This window comes from Aspergillus aculeatus (genome assembly GCF_001890905.1).
Source record: "Aspergillus aculeatus ATCC 16872 unplaced genomic scaffold ASPACscaffold_8, whole genome shotgun sequence".
In the NCBI taxonomy this organism is placed as follows: domain Eukaryota; kingdom Fungi; phylum Ascomycota; class Eurotiomycetes; order Eurotiales; family Aspergillaceae; genus Aspergillus; species Aspergillus aculeatus.
Window position 1 is genome coordinate 1349570 of NW_017962983.1, and position 16045 is coordinate 1365614.

A 16045-nucleotide genomic window follows, 5' to 3' on the forward strand; every position below is an offset into this window, starting at 1 on the left:
CAGGGCTGTCGACGTTGCTTCTCTCAGTGGTTTGGCTACCAGAGCAGGCTGAGGCTGTGTGCTATCATCAAACAGTGTATATATGGAGACGCATCTAACTTCATGCGATAGCTCTCCATCACTTCCACCGGGCAGGCAACACTGTCTTCCCAAAGGGGAATAAATGTCCAAAGGGTCCTAAGATCTAACATTAGGGTTTACATCAGGGTTTTGGACTCACCGTCCTGATTCTGCCGCTGAGGTAAGCCACTTACATAAGCCCATACCCTGTTTAGTGCAACCGCTTACCCCAAGTCTGTCCCATAAGCGTTTGGCACAATCCAGTTCTTTCCATTTCTCCGCTCCGGGCCCCCTCCTCTCCCAGCCATCGACCATTTCCCTTCTATCACAACAACCATCGGTGCTGGTAGGAAACACTCTTATTGCATCTCAATTTTCTACTTCCTTTCGCTGCAAGGGGGATTTAGTAGGGAATACCACTTACATCTTCCCGTCCCGCCTGACCGCCTTCCTGTTTACACGGGGTTCTCTCACTGTGTGTTGTGGTCATTGTTTTGGGTTCGATATCTATGGCGCGGTCGCGGTCGCGCCAGGTGGAAGGACTACCTTCCACCCCATCATATTCTTCATCCCTGCCGCTGATGAAGGAAGGGTTGAATGGTCATGGCGTAAGTTCCGGTGCTTTTGGTCAAGTTCTCAGGAAAACAACAAGTCCCGTGACCCGGAGAGTGACCAGGAGTCAGAGTCGGGAGCTGGGGCATCGTCGTCGACCGCTGGTTGATGATGAGGACGACGCTGATCATCACCTGGATAATGATGATGATGCGGCTACCTCAGGCAAGAAGAGACATGCAACCGGTGAGTGAATGGCTTCTTATTCATTTCTCTTCACCTTGCTCTGTATATCACTGTGGAGGATGTGTGGTTGTTGTTGTTGTTGTTTGTGTGGGATGGTCGGTTGTCTTTATTTGTCGTATTCATGCCGGGTTCTCCTTTGTTTGCGTTGGGCCTGTCTCGACCCTCCTGTGTGACCTTTAAGCTCACTGTCTTTTTGCTTTGTCAGCCCTTGATGTTGTCGTCGAGGAATCCCCTCAGAGATCGTCGCCTCTGAAGCCGATGGCTTCGCGACCTGAAAATCAGGATCAGGTCATCCCTGAGACACCAGATGATGAGATCAATATCTCCGGGACCACTATCTTACCCTCGGAGCCGGAATTGGACCTTGACCCTGGGAAGATGATTGAGGCTTTCCCCAAGTTATGGGATGCGGCCGAGGATATGCTGGAGTTCTCGGTGCCCAGCCCTTTCGAAATGCTCGAGTTTACCAAGTTGCTTCAGAAGCTGAATGATCCCCAAAGTTTGGAAAGCTGGCGGCTGGCTCGACAAACGTCCAACCTCAGAGAGGAAGCTAAGTACTTCGGAAGTCAGCCGTACATTGACATCGAGCTGGTTGATGACATTGTCAGATCATCGGCAACAGTGGCTGAGAAGCTACATGAGCTTGAGGGCCAGTGGGATCCAGCCCCAGCCTTGCAAAAAGCCAATTGTGCGCGGTTTGTGCTCGAGGTTCTCCTGTGCGAACCCGAATCAACTTCATCTCTAAAGCAGGCGATCCGGATCCTTGACAGCATATTTCCTTTGCCTTTCACCACCAGGCTCGTACCAGCGGGCCAGAAGAGATCTGCGGGTGATAGTCTGTTGGAAAAGGAGACCTTTGATCTCGCTCTAGAACTGCGTACCCAGTACACGATCATGCAGCTGGAGGAGAAGTATCAGCATGATCCGGATTTTGAGCCTTCCAGAGTGCTGGAAGAGGGCTTCTGCATTGAGCTGGCGAGTGGAGAGGGATTAGTTCTCCGAGGCTTCGAAACTGAGGCGCTGAGGGGTCCTAACGGAGAAATCCCACCAGAGCTTGCAGCTGAGGTGGCGTATCGCTACCAGGAAATGGAGGCTCTTTGCCTGGTGGAAGACACCATCGACATTGAGGGGCTCAAAAAAAACTACGGGTGGCGGAAGTTCGTCCTACGCGCTGCCCAATGGGTCTGTAAACGGACCGACGAAATTAATGCCGATATGCCACGACCATTACAAACTTATAAGGATGTCAAAAAGGCGTTCTTTGCCAGACCTAAGACGCGCTATAGTCTGGGCAGCACGTTTTCTTCGACCCCTAGGACGCGAAACTCAGTAACGCCGTCAGCTGCCCGGCATCCGACGGAGTCTATTCCAGGGACTGCCACGACTTCGAGATATGCTGTTGTTACGCCCTCGCTGGCTCGAAATGGTCCGCAAAATATCCCTGGCAGTGGGGTCTCGGCACGAAGTACGCGGCATAGTGCCACTCCTCCTAGCCTTCGGAATGAGTACCATACTGTACCCGAAACTCAACCGGTGGGAAGAAATCCTCATTGGGAGTCGGGGGAGTCCGCAAGTCCCGAGGCCCGCAGATCGATGCAGTTAGAATCTCCTGTTAGACCGTCTGCAAGATCACTGCAGAGGACTACTAGATCTCCTGTCGAGCACGATCTTAGTCGGACTCTCGTGAGCCCAGAGGTTCAGAGGCAATTGCAGCCGGAGCTGCCTACACCACGGTCTGGAAGTATGCAGCAGGCTGAAGTTGTGAATGGTTCTGCTACGCCGCGCGTTGAACAGCAAGCCAGAGGGCCGGAAAGAGCTACCCCAAAACCTGCTGAACCTGCTAGGTCTTCGACACGCGCAGAGCCCGTGCCTGTCACTACCAGACCGGAGAAAAGTGCCAGTAATACTGTCGAAACAACCCGGGCTAGCAACAACATTCCGCCAAACTCATTCAAGAAGCCTCCGCCGGTAGATGGAGAACGGAGGAAGTCCCTCAAATCCAAGCCGTGAGTCCTCCTTCTGCTGTTTTTGCTGTCCTTGTTCTAACGTCCAGAAGAATGTTTTTGAATCCAACAGCCATGGATCGATTGCGGCAACGACAAAAGCAGCTCAGCGCTGCTCCCGAAATTCCCGAAATTCCCCGGCAGACGGAGCCTCTTCAACCAACAAACCGTTCCGAGAGGCAGCAGCTCACCTCAGAAAAGAGTTCTGAAGATCGCCAGGTAGAGCGCCCGAGGGCAAACACAAGGGAACCGGCCCCCGAGGAGCCGTCCGAAATCCCAGCATCGCCCAATATGACGTCTACATTTGTTCAAGACGAGGTCGAAATCGAGGTGACCGATGGCCAACTAGACATTGGTGATCCTGGTGAGTCTCAATTGGAGAGATCTCATAGTCCCTCGTTTGTTCGCAACTCCCGTCCATCGTCCCTTCGAGAGGAGGCATTGCAGCAATCCAGGCACGGCCAATCAAAAGGCACGAACGACGATGTCAGTCATGTATCAAACGTGTCTCACGAAGAAACCCCACGGTCTACGGCTGCGCCTCGCGACTCACGTGCCCTGTTTATTGACCGGCAGACTAATGCCGCACGCGTGTCCCCCATCAGTCAGGGACTGGATCCTCGAAGCGTCGAGCGTCGGCGCAACGAGACATCCCGCAAGCGTGGGCGAGAACCCGATGAGATTCCTGAAAGCGATGCTGAGTTCGAGCACGACGACCGCGAGGTATCCGTAGAGCGCCAACGAGCCAGAAAGCCGATCCAGCCACGCAGCAAACGTGCCCGTCGAGAAAATCAAACAGAAAATGCGACGGAGCGCTCGAGCAATCGTGCTCAAGAGATACAGGCTAGTCCACTTAGAAGGTCGGCTCGATCCGCTCAATCGGTCTCACCAAATTCACCATCCGCCTCGGCCCCTTCCACGCAGAAACACAAACGCGGTCGGCGGCCTACGGAACGCTGGGAGCCTGCGCAAACAAAGCGACTAGATAGGCTTATTGGCCAGCATGGACACGAGTGTCTAAGGGGCACCATGTTCAACTGGAAAAAAATCAAAGAACATGACACGATCGAGCCTCTGCAGCCGGGTGAAAAAAGGTTTATGAACAAAGATGAGGGGCAGGTCAAAGACAGAGCACGGAATATCAAGATTTACCACATAAAGTACGCGAAGCCACTCAGTCGCTTGTTAATGTTAATGGGCTAATGGCGCACAGGAATGACATACCACTTCCCCCTGGCTGGGACGGCGTCACCGTCAGTGCATCAGTTTATGATCGAAGAAAGCAGCGGTAGGACTTTGGCTTGAATCACATTGAGCCGTTGAGATGTCGCGGCCATTGGAGTGGCTTGGGCAGTCATCTGGCAGTGTGGATTATGATTTATGATGAATTCCTGATACCCTTTCAGTGTCTCTATTCTTCTCGGGTCTTGTTACTGTGGTGCTGATTAAGCAGGGTTGGTCAAGGTTGGAATGCGACTAGCCTCTTGGGTATTGGAGACTATGTCTTTCTAATCTTCTACCGGGCCTTGTATGGTAGCGCGCATACCAATATGTCTTCTAATCTATGACTAGTAGTTTTCACACATCAGGGAGCATATTTTGTGGACAATACTAATGGATACACGTACCAGGACAGTCAGAAACTCAAGCTGCAGCGTTGATGTCATTCGATCTAATCTCGCTACTGAGGCTGTGGTTGCAGGTGGATGAGGTAGTCCTCTGAGGTAGTGCCCTCTAACGAGGTGGTCACTCATTTCCGGTGGCTCTGCCTTCAGGCGACTACTGGTATCCTTCTGCCCCCGATTCAAATGCCCCCCCTGTCCGAGTAGATCACATCCCGTGCTGTAGGCTCGAGAATATGCCATGAGTGTACAGGTTAGTATGTATGGGGGAGGTGTTTCCAACTTGTGTTTCTTTGTTTGTGTGGGGTTGATATTGAGGGTAGTGGTTAGGGTGTTGGGTTAAGGGTTAGTTAGAATTGGACTCGCTCGAGGGTGGGATTGGGGTTGTTTTGGGAAGGAGGGGTGGGTTATTTTTTTTTATTTTGTTGTGTCTGCATGCAGACTGTGCAGTACCGACTATACCTGGCATGCCTTCAGTTCCTATGTCTGCATCGTGCAATCATCTCAGGAAAGCTCCCTTGTATTTTTTTCCCGGTTGGCACGTCATTGAACGAACTTGAAGCAGGAAGTATAAACCCCCCGCGAGGAATTATTCTTCCCTCCGTAACTCTCTCGCATAGTCCATTGCACCAGCAGCAGATAGTTACATCCATCGCATTAAATCCTAGGTCCAAACATCCCAATACATCCAAAACATGCCCTCAACTAGATCCCCAGTACACCCCCTCCCTCCCCCAAACCCCCAGCCCAGCCCATCACCATCAATCACCCACAAACCCAGCCCGACAACCCCATCATCAATCAAACACACCCTCCCACCGCCTCAAGAACAACCGCATCAACCAACACATCCCAAACATACGAACTCCCCGGCGACGTACACGACCCCGTCACCGTCAACACATCCTCCGCCCGCCGCCCCCGCCGCTTATACGACCCACTGACCGTCGTCCACTCGCCCGTGGGCTCCAACAGCTGCGAGACAATGAGCCCCGTCGTCGCATTCGCCCCGATATACGCGTCCACAAAACAGTACTCCACCCCCGAGGGTGCCGGGATCTGGATCTGCGCCGAGAAGTCATACACCGTGCCGCGCTGGAGGCCCGTCACCGTCTGCGCGATCGAGTGGCCTCTGTTGCCGTAGTCGGTTTTGAGGTCGCTAGTCCCTGCTTTAGCCCTGTACAGTACATGTAATAGGGGATGGGGGATGGGGGGCAGGGGGCAGGGGGCAGGGGGCCCAGGGCTAGTTTTCATGGGGGGAAGAGGGCAGACATACAGGTAATAATGCCCATCGTAGGCGGCGGTCGCGTTCGTGATGGTGGCGATGTTCACATTGGGGACGGTGGTGAACCACGGCGATAAGGTGCCGGTTTCGAAGGAGGGGTTGGTGAGGAGGTTGCACGACATTTTTTTTTTTGGTTTGGTTTGGTTTTGTTGCTGGATGTTGGGGGTGTTGAGTGTGCTGTGCTGTGGAGATTTTTGGGGGGGGATTGTGGTTGTTGTTGTTGTTGTTGTTGTTGTCCCTGACCTAGAGTAGAGCATGGTTCTTATACTGCTGTCGATATCAGAGTACGTATAGTAAGTACAGGGTCCTTCAGCCTCCACATCACCAGACAAGACCCTGATTGATTATTCTTCCCACCGCATCGAGCGGGAATCCGGCTGTTCGCGACGCCTGATTTTTCTATTTTCGGGGGGGAGGGGAGGGGGGTAAGTCTGCAGACCTATACTATGCTCAGCGTGCTGTACCTTGAAATCGGTTTACTCCACTGTGTCCTCGTATCTTGGCTCGCTTTATTGGTCATGTTTGGGGAAGGCCGAGGGGGCCAGGCGGGTTCGTCGCGGAAGTTTACTACAAACTGCTACCGTTCCATGGCGAAGCTTGGTTTTCCGTGGACAAGGAAATATGACATTGTCTGATTCTTGGTTCTGATGGGGAAGGGTCCCCGTTGCTGATGCTTGATTAGTAGGTTGCATTAGCATCAGGTACATAGTACTATAAGCTAGGACCTATGAATAGATGTGTGGTCTGAGCCCTCTCCTCATGACCGCATTAATGCTCCATCCATGCGTACACCCGCTATACTTCAGGCTGAATGCACCATTAAACCCTCCTGCCACATCAACCGACTTCGCCACCATATTTGTAATGAGGGGCTTTCCTCGGGTTCGACATGCCAGATGATGCGGAATCTCAGTACTCATACTACTCAGTAGCTTAGCTCTTGTTATGCTAGCATTTGACGGTCGCTCGCCTTGACCGAGCGAGCATATGATCATGGAAGGATCTCTCCCCCCAGCTTCTATTTTTGTATTTTCCTATTTTTATATAATTTCTTCTAATTACATGGGAGACTGCAGTGAGCATTGCAATGACCCCCTGGTGGCGATAGTAAGTACATGCGAACCGACCTGCGGTTCTTCTCGACTGTCAATCAAGGGTATTGTGAAAGCTATACATTGAAATGAGTATCAACTGCCATCCGTCTGCCGACCATGCGCAATGTCTCTTTAATAAAGCAGGGTTGCAAGTATCGAGACCAGCAAGCCACCGACCAGCGACCCGTGCCCCGCACCCGGGTCCAAGACAGCAGCAGCGCCTACGCTGGCCGAGGGGCTTGCAGATGCGCTTGATGAGGCAACAGCAGCCGAAGAGGATGGAGTATTCGACGCAACAATCACGATCGACGCGGCAGTGGCGGTCGCCGAGCCCACCTGCTGCTGTTGCTGCGCAGCAGTCATGGTTGGCGCAGTCAAGATGACGCTGGGGATAGATGTCTTGGCGCTGCCTCCCGCGTCACTGACGACACTACTGGCGAGCGCAATGCCAGTCTCGACCAAGGTGGGATTGACTTGGATGTTTGCCGCTGAGTCCGGCGTGTCCGGTGCGGTCACGATGACCGAGCCGGCATCATCGCGCTTGACGTTCATGGAGTCGGAGCTGACACTCCAGGTGTCAGAGCCGCCGCCTGTGTGGACATGATTAGCTGCTGTGCAATGATAGACAAAGTGGAGGAGACATACAAGTATCAGAGGGGAACCCAGCACAAGGCGTGTTGCATCGTGCAGCTGGCACCTCAGATTCAGAAGAGGGCAATGCATCGCCGCAGTAGCATTGATTCCCGTCGTGCAGAGCGTATACAGTCTGCTTACGCTTGTCGCAGGTTTGTTGGCAGTATCCGATGGACTGGAATTGATAGGATCCCACGAGAACTAGCTCGCCGGGTTCACTATAGCAGCCCACAAAAGAAGAGGCAGACGAGAGGGAGGCGAGAGACAGGATCGCGAGGTTGCGGATGCTCGTCCGAATCATCTTGTCGGTTGATGGTGTAGAATCTGAACAAAGGCTGGGTAGAGAACGTGTATGCGATTTGGGAAGAAAACTCTGAATCAAAGAGTGGATATGGGCTTGACAGGAGGGAGAAAGAAGAAACAGACGGCGAAAGAATGATATGGATGACAGGAGAGGTTCCAATTTTCATGGGCGGAGTCAACCTAAATATGATCCATCTTTAATATACCAGCGGATGGAGACGAACCAACCGACGATACACACTTTCAGATGTCGAACCAACCCCTTGGGGCAGCATGCAAAAATCGGCGGTTGAAACCCAGCAGAAATGCCGATCTGATGATCGCGCATACGAACGCCTCTTTTCTGTCCGGATTCCATAATGGTTCGTTAAGCGATCGTCGGCTCCGCGCCGGCAGCGTTTCGGACGATCCCTTGCTGTGTTGAGCAACTAAGGCTGGTGTTTCATCATTTGTCCTCTGACTCCTCTCAGAAAGGTTTGAACGGGTGATGTAGGGATCAACGCGCTATTGGTTTCTGAGACCACCACGCGATGACTAGCGATTGTCAGTTGGTTGGATTTGTGGGGAGAGCCCATGATGGATCCTGGAGTGGATTCTTATTAGCTGACCAGAATGGCACAAAATGGAGATGTTCCTGATCCCCGTTTCATCACTCAATGATCAACGCGACAGAATGTCGGTTCCATGGAAGCTTAAGCTGAAGCATGCCAAATGAGTCGTTGGGCAGGAAAACATCAAGGAATCAAAGGACCAAAAAGCTTCAAGTGAGATAAAGAAGTAAGTATCCGTAAGTATCCGTGGGGTGGAAGGGCGAGAGGGAGAAAAAGAAAGGACGGCCAAGTCACGAGACCACTATCGTCCTTCCTGTCTGGGCATCTTTCTCTGACTTCAAGTTCCAGTTACGACTTACCAACCTTCCTTCATGAATCGGCATATCATTCATCACGCATCATCACAACATACCCACACCATGCCATCAACCCTTTTTTCTCCGTCAAGGCTGGCTGTTGCTCATGCAGATTCTCCTGTTGTGCTACTCCTGTCGATCCTCACAAGCTTGACAGCGCCACAGTGATGCACTGACACTTTAGCCTCGGCTTCCATCGTCATCATCGAAAGTTAAAAAAGCCATCGCTGCTACCCTTCATGCTATCAGTAGATGGCTTTGGTCTGGTTTGCAGATTAACAAGACCAAACTGCGACTTCTGCTTCACTAAGCACGGAGGTAACTGGAACAGCAGCTGATCCCAGTATCTACTCAACCTGCAGCAAAAGTTCATCAGAGCTAATTTCAAAGTGGTTGATTTGGCAAATCAACAAGAGACAATGACTAGCCATCTGCTTCCGATGATGCGTGAGACTGTCAGTCCTTCTTATCGTCTATTTCGAGATTCTACCCCGCAGGAATAGTGGCTCTAAAGTACCTCACCGCCACTCATAATACGCCTTCGAATGCCACCAAAGCTTCGGTTGCTATCGCTTTGCATGAAATGCTTCCTAGTCTCTGGAAAGACTTGCCCTCTCAGGCAATCCTGGCGCGGCCAAATCCGTCTTAGCCGATAGCCGACTTATCGCGCCGGCAGATACAATGAGGGGGCTGCCATCGACGCCTTGATTGCGCAACCCGGCGATAAGATAACTCAATCCATTGCTTTGTGGCTTAAGCTACTTCCCCTCATTTATAATGGATCCATAATCGCTGAAAATGGGATTGTTCTTCTTCCCTGCGAGTGCTGCTCTCCTGTACCTGAACCATTGCCCATGTATCAGCTACTACCTGTCATTGTAGGGCTGCTAGCCCCTTCCGTTGCGTCTCTCAGCGTTCCTTCGGCGCAGCAGCTCCTCAATTCCTGGCCCTCCGGCGAAAGTAGCGATCTTTGCCCATTGGCACCTAAAGTTCAAGCCCCGGATGACGGCTTCTTCTCTTCGGTCAAGTTTGTTACCGACGAGGCAGTGAAGTCGCGACAGGTCGACCGTCTGTCGCGAGCAGTTCAAGTCCCAACCACGATTGATGATTACATGAAAGACCCCTACGATGAGAAATTCGCTCCATTCCTTGAATTCCACGAGCTCTTGCAAACGCTGTTTCCTCTCCTGTAAGTGGGGATTCCTCTCCGGCCATGAGTGTCTCCTAACAACCGTTTGCCGCAGCCACTCCCACGCCCGTGTAGATCACGTCAACCGCCTAGGACTAGTCTACACACTCAATGGCACCGACGACAGCCTCAAGCCGATTCTCTTCCTGGCTCACCAGGATGTCGTGCCAATCAACGACGCTGCCGACTGGACCTACCCTCCATTTGCCGGTCACTTCGACGGCGAATGGCTCTGGGGCCGTGGTGCCAGCGACTGCAAGAACGTCCTGATCGGTCTTCTGTCGGCCGTGGAGGACCTGCTATCCCAAGACTGGCAGCCCACACGCAGCGTTCTCTTTGCCTTTGGCTTCGATGAAGAGTCCCACGGCTTCCTCGGCGCCGGGAATATCTCGGAATTCCTGCAGAAGAAGTACGGTCCCAATAGCTTCGAATTCATCCTCGACGAAGGCGGCATGGGTCTGGAAACCTTCAGCGACAACAACGACAACAACAAACTAGCGAGCGCCACTGATGACGATGATGGAGTCATCTACGCGCTCCCCGGCGTCGGCGAAAAGGGCAGCATCGACATCGTGCTCTCCCTCGCCGTACCCGGCGGCCACAGCTCCGTGCCCCCGCCTCACACGGGCATCGGCATCATCTCCGAGATCATCTACTCGCTCGAGCGACAGGACCTCTTCATCCCCGTGCTGGACGAGCGGCACCCATCCCGGCAAAAACTCGAGTGCCAGGTGCGCCACTCGCCCGCGCAGGTCGAGCCGTGGCTGGCCTCGGCCCTCCGCTCCTCGGACCACGTCTCCCTGGCCGAGAAGCTGGCGGACTCCCGTGGCGACAAGTTCCGCTTCATCCTCCAGACCTCGCAGGCGGCCGACCTCGTCGCGGGCGGCGTCAAGTCCAACGCCCTCCCCGAGAAGATCTCCGCGCTGGTCAACTACCGCGTGGCCCTGCACCAGACCCCACAGGAGATCCAGCGCCGCGCCGTCGACATCATCAGCCCGATCGCCCGCAAGTACAACCTGAGCGTGACCGCGTTCCCCGCCGACAACCAGGTCGACACCTCCCTCAACAACCACCTGACCCTCACCACCCTCAGCGGCGCCCTCGACCCGGCCCCCGTCAGCCCGACCGACCTCCGCACCGACCCCGTCTGGGCCCGCTTCTCCGGCGTCACCCGCGCCGTCTTCGAGTCCGTCCCCGCCCTCCAGGGCAAGACCGTCGTCGTCAGCGGCGACATCATGACCGGCAACACCGACACCCGATTCTACTGGCCCCTCACCCGGAACATCTACCGGTGGAGTCCCTCCCGCGCCGGGCGGGCGGTGAACATCCACACCGTCGACGAGCGCGTGGGCATCGATGCCCACTTGGAGGCCATCATGTTGTACTATGGTATGTCCTTGGACAGTGTTGTTTCATCCCTCCTTCCCCTCGACGTAAACTGTCAGACCTGTCGGTATCTATTTCGCGCATATGAAATGATAAGCTAACTCGTTGATTCTCATCATTCAGATCTCATTCGTTCTTTTGATGCTTGGGAAGGTAGTCCGGATGAGGTCTCGCTTGAGTTGTGATGGTGACGCAAGGCACAGGTACCCCGGTGCAAGCGCAAGGGAAAATAGTATATATGCTAGACCCTGGTTTCGTCTCCGCAAAATGGCTCGGAATTAGTCCAGTAGAACTATGTCAGTATCATAGGAAAGAAAAGCTTGGGTGATAGTAGACGACAGTGACCCTCTAGCCGGGGTCATTGACACGTCCATCCAACGCTTGCAATGCATTATGGCTATACCATGGATTATCCAAGGACCGGGCGATGAAAGTCGGCTTCTCTACAGCCAAGATGACTAATTTCCGTATCAGACAATCAACCAGCTAGAATCCAAGCACATGCGATCACCAAGTAATATTTGCAGCCCTGCAACAGCCCAGGCGAGGGAACGTATATACTCTGCGTGCCATAGCCTCCGAATGCACCACCAGGCCGACAATCGAAAGCATAGACTTGGCCTAAAGATACAAACAACGGTCTGGTAACAATAAAGCAATTCCAAAGATAAATGCATAGCGAGTGACCGGCACATCTGAACGAATGGACAAAACAGGTGGGTCCGCTCCAAGGAACCAAAGGCTTTAAACAGAACAGGTCAGTTGCATAGACCAAGAATAGTTGGGTATATATAACGGCGAAAAAGTCAATTGCCCTGGTTGAGGAGTAGGAGGGCGAAGGCGCCGCCCACAACGGGTCGGGCGATGAAGGTGATCGATGGATAGCTACAAATGTTAGCCGGAATGGTTCTGAAAAAACGGAGAGCGCTGTATACTTACTTCCCAGTGGTGGTATCATAGAGATCCGTAAGCGCTCGATTGGTTGGAGTAACATTGATCCAGTTGGCAAGAAGCTGGATGAACATGTCCCTCGTGCTGGTGGACGCGACCGCGGCAGCGAACAGCTCCCAGTCACCTGTATGATGTTTTAGAAGGATATCAACATATGATATTCAAGTTGCCTCACCCTTGGTATATGTGTGTCGCGTGTCCAACGGTACTCCATACGTATTTTGCACCGTCGGGTAGAATGCGCTTTGCATTTCGTATACTGACTTGGGCACCAAGTCCAGTCCCAGCTCACGGTCGGCGTAAAGGTTGTACAAGAGACCTATAGGTTCGAATTGTCAGTGACTCAATTATATAAAAGTGCAAATCCGACCCCACGAACCATGGGAGTTGTTTGCGCCATATGACAACGTTGCATGGGCAGGGTGGGCATTGTGTGCAATGCCAATCTTCTCCCACTGCCGGATATATCGGTGAGAGATTGTTGTATAGTTCGAAGCATCAGAAGAGTGAGCGGTTTGCTTGCTAATGGTGGCCATCGCCTCAATGCCAATGATTCCTTTCAAAGCCAAGTTTGTCTGGTTGCTATAGAATGAGTCAGCATTTGTTTGCAAACGAACCACGGAAAACGCACGCTAGACTTCCAGCAAAGTCGTCAGTAGAAATTTGGTTGGACGGGTACAGCGCATCTTCGATCAGATAGCTTGTCCATACATTGAGCATGTCATAATGCGCTTCAAGGTAGGACGTATTGCCGGCCCTCTGAGCGTATGCCAGAGACATGATAACCATGTTTCCGCACTCTTCCAGTGGCATCGCCTCATCCTTACCATCTGCATGGCCAGTAGCATTGGGATAATTACTTCCGATATCATGCATTGCATAAGAGTTGGGATACTTCCCAGATTCCTGAAACTCATAAAGGGGCTTCAGTAGGAGGTCAAGTAGCTCCGGGTTGGTGTATAGGAATATCGGATGGGCTGGGAATATGACATCAACAGTGTTGATATTTCCGTCGGAAGAGATCTCCTTCATGAAAAGATAAGGATCTGCGATTGTTCCACACAGTTGTGTTGCACCAAATGCTTGCCGAACAGTGAGCGAAGTAATTGTCAGATAGTCCTGACCAGCTGCTGCTAAAGAGTCGGCCGCAATCTTGTCATCTAGCTCTGTGGACAGAGACGAAGAGGTTCCGTAGTCATTATGGAAAAAGTCCAGCTTGAATCGTGGATTGTTAGTGTATGATAGTATCCGCAATGGCTCAGCGAGGACTTACGGCTTCAACACCATCACTAAAATAACTTGTCCATAGCGATGGCAGAGGTGCGTAACCCTTATCAGTCCCATTATACTGCATTGCATCGGTTTGAGCCAGTCCGATGGAGAACAATACTCCAACTGAAGAGTCAACTGATCCCAAATCGTGGGAAAACGCGAACACCGGCCAATTAGTCGAGATTGCGCGATAGTTGGCATCCTGAGAGTTTCCTAACGTCCCATTTGCCGAGAAAGCCCCTCTGACATCTACATCTATACCAGATTGATATGTCATGCTTTCGTTCTCGTCGGTCGCCCAAAACCACTCTCCCCAATCCGCCTGGTCGCTCGTCTCCGAGAAAGCAAGCTGGGTTTGGCGGCTAACCTTGTGGTACGCGACATTGTTGCTGGTGGTTCCGTAGTCCCATGTTGCAGTGGCAGTGCGATCTCCAGAAGTCCATTCTACTGCGTGTCAGTTATCCCGAAACCAACCGTACCAGACCCAGTCTCCACTGTCCCTTGTGAGATTCACTTACCGGCAGAGATATCTGCATAAACTTGCACGTCATGAGACGCGCCATCAAGCGATTCAATTTCCACATCCACGTAAGAGAAAATGAGCGATTGTCTCTTCAGATCATTTGGCGTAATGGGCGATAAGAAAGTGATGTTCATCTGCACTTTGTCGGCCACATTCATGGTAAAGATGCTTCTCGTCGACGTGTAAACATAGGAAGTCTGGTTGACTGTGGTAGTTCCTGGCAACCCCATCCAAGTGTAAGTGGTGCCATCGACACGAACCATACCAGCCCAGCCGTTGATTTGCCCACTGTTTCACATCAAGTCTCAGTCAATTACACGCGTTGATTGTAGAAAATTGCACAGTGGTGCAGCGTAAAGTAGCACTCACGCCCAAAACGTTGGCCATTCCCCGGCCAAATACCCTCCATTACCTCCGTCACTCCCTGCAGCAAGCCAAGTGCTCAGATACGGTGACTTGACTGCCAAAGGTAATGCTGGGGGTCGAGCAGGAGAGAATACGGATGTAGCCCCTGCGAAGGAGACCAACACCGTTACCAGTAACCCTAATATGAACCGCGTCATTGTGATTTAGCCACCAGACACTCAGACTAGGAGCATGACCCTCCTTATAAATAAAAGTCGCCTGTTTCTTCGCGCAGCAAAAAGGGAAGGACAAAAGAGATTAAATTTTGCAGCGATGATGGCGAATGTGGAGTCCGGAATGCTGAACTGGAATGTCAAGGACGTTTGAGCACAGGATCGAGCCAGCATACCAAGCGGAAAAGGAGGGGGTATTTGAAGGACGATGCGATTCAAGGTAGACACGTCCTGAATATTGCGTCAATCTCAATTGATCTAGCATGTTTCAGCGAAAGACCAAGAGATGCGTGATGCAATGTCTTCAGCCGTCGTCTGACCTCACAGTCCTTTGGAGAAGTGCTTCCCCCCCACCCCATGCACATCCAAATCTCCGAGCAGTTTTCTTCACCGTGTCAAATATGGAGAAGCTCGCTGGCATGGAAGCCATGGCTGAATGTGACCAGAACTTACCATGCAAGCTTTAATTAAGGCATCTGGTCTCGGCCGCTCTCTTTCATGCGGAACTGGGGCTGCAGAACCTCCTTAGGCCAGACGGTAATCGGCAATTCCGGCATAGACTGATCAAGCTGCATGGAGGAATGCTTGAAATTCAGTCCAGGTGAGTCTTGGGGCTGAGGCTCGAACGAGTGTAGTCGTGCTGAGAGACAGCCAGACTGAAGCTCAATTCTTAGCATTTCGGAGGGCAGGTGACTACCTTTTGCAGATGGAAACAAGAACGAGTGACAATATCATAAGTTCAAACAAACAACAAACAATAGATTAAAGTGGTCACACATGATGCCAGTCCGTTTGATGAAGAGGGGGGGGCAAGAACTGGAGCGAAATGAATAAGGTGCATTTCAGTGGAGTAGAAAGTAGAATCCCCAAGGAATCATTGGAGATGGACGCGGTGAGAAGGAATCCCCCCTCTTCAGCGAACGGAGACGACAATTTGAAAACGGCAGGAAGTGACATGGTTCATACATGACTAGCATTCAATATTTTAGTATATCTGAAGGGCCGGTTCTCTGCAGGTAAAATTACCCCCGCAGAAAGTGCGATGCCCGTGACATTTCAGTGCATGGTCTTGCTCTTTGGCTGGCAGATCGAAGCTAGACTGACTCTCGTCCGTCAGTCCGATCATCGATAATGCAGCATGCGCCGAAGTCGCTCTCGAATAGTTCAAAGTCTAACGGTTCAGTGGGCATTGTGACCAAAGATGGTGATGGCATCATGTGAAGGAGAAATCAAATAGAGTAGTTCGGGGGTGGGGGGGGATGATTTTCCCCTCATCCAACTTTTTTTTAGTGGATCCCCCCTGCGTCCAGGAACCGGGGGAAGGCTGCACTAAGTGGAACAGGGAGATGAGATCCAGGGGATGATGCAGTGTGACCCTGTCAAGCACCAGGATGGCTGCATGGTCGGAGATAGGCGGAAGACGAGGAACGAGGAAGGAGAG

General features: G+C 52.1%; 5 protein-coding genes across 5 annotated transcripts; 2 read left to right on the top strand and 3 right to left on the bottom strand.

Annotated features, from left to right (window-relative positions):
• Positions 1–336: 336 nt before the first annotated feature.
• On the top strand, positions 337–4511 carry ASPACDRAFT_119918 (uncharacterized protein). Its single transcript, XM_020196297.1, has 5 exons — positions 337–668; positions 744–858; positions 1064–2864; positions 2915–4021; positions 4075–4511. The coding sequence occupies exons 1-5, from the start codon at positions 570–572 to the stop codon at positions 4151–4153; spliced, it is 3201 nt and encodes a 1066-aa protein (XP_020056324.1). The 5' UTR covers positions 337–569; the 3' UTR covers positions 4154–4511.
• Positions 4512–5080: 569 nt separating this feature from the next.
• On the bottom strand, positions 5081–5973 carry ASPACDRAFT_119920 (carbohydrate binding domain-containing protein). The gene is made up of 2 exons (XM_020196298.1): positions 5760–5973; positions 5081–5642 (listed from the first exon to the last, which is right to left on the bottom strand). Exons 1-2 carry the CDS (start codon positions 5888–5890, stop codon positions 5285–5287), a joined length of 489 nt encoding a protein of 162 aa, XP_020056325.1. The 5' UTR covers positions 5891–5973; the 3' UTR covers positions 5081–5284.
• Positions 5974–6832: 859 nt separating this feature from the next.
• On the bottom strand, positions 6833–8242 carry ASPACDRAFT_78898 (WSC domain-containing protein). Its single transcript, XM_020205289.1, has 2 exons — positions 7508–8242; positions 6833–7452 (listed from the first exon to the last, which is right to left on the bottom strand). The coding sequence occupies exons 1-2, from the start codon at positions 7794–7796 to the stop codon at positions 6995–6997; spliced, it is 747 nt and encodes a 248-aa protein (XP_020056326.1). The 5' UTR covers positions 7797–8242; the 3' UTR covers positions 6833–6994.
• A 1317-nt stretch (positions 8243–9559) lies between these two features.
• cps1 (Gly-Xaa carboxypeptidase) lies at positions 9560–11465 on the top strand (the record flags this gene model as incomplete). The annotated part of the gene is made up of 3 exons (XM_020199611.1): positions 9560–9894; positions 9950–11283; positions 11404–11465. The coding sequence occupies 3 exons, from the start codon at positions 9560–9562 to the stop codon at positions 11463–11465; spliced, it is 1731 nt and encodes a 576-aa protein (XP_020056327.1).
• Positions 11466–11777: 312 nt separating this feature from the next.
• gta1 (glutaminase GtaA) lies at positions 11778–14990 on the bottom strand. The gene is made up of 8 exons (XM_020196299.1): positions 14396–14990; positions 14022–14314; positions 13505–13947; positions 12863–13446; positions 12611–12813; positions 12407–12550; positions 12220–12355; positions 11778–12165 (listed from the first exon to the last, which is right to left on the bottom strand). The coding sequence occupies exons 1-8, from the start codon at positions 14587–14589 to the stop codon at positions 12087–12089; spliced, it is 2076 nt and encodes a 691-aa protein (XP_020056328.1). The 5' UTR covers positions 14590–14990; the 3' UTR covers positions 11778–12086.
• Between the last annotated feature and the right edge of the window lie 1055 nt (positions 14991–16045).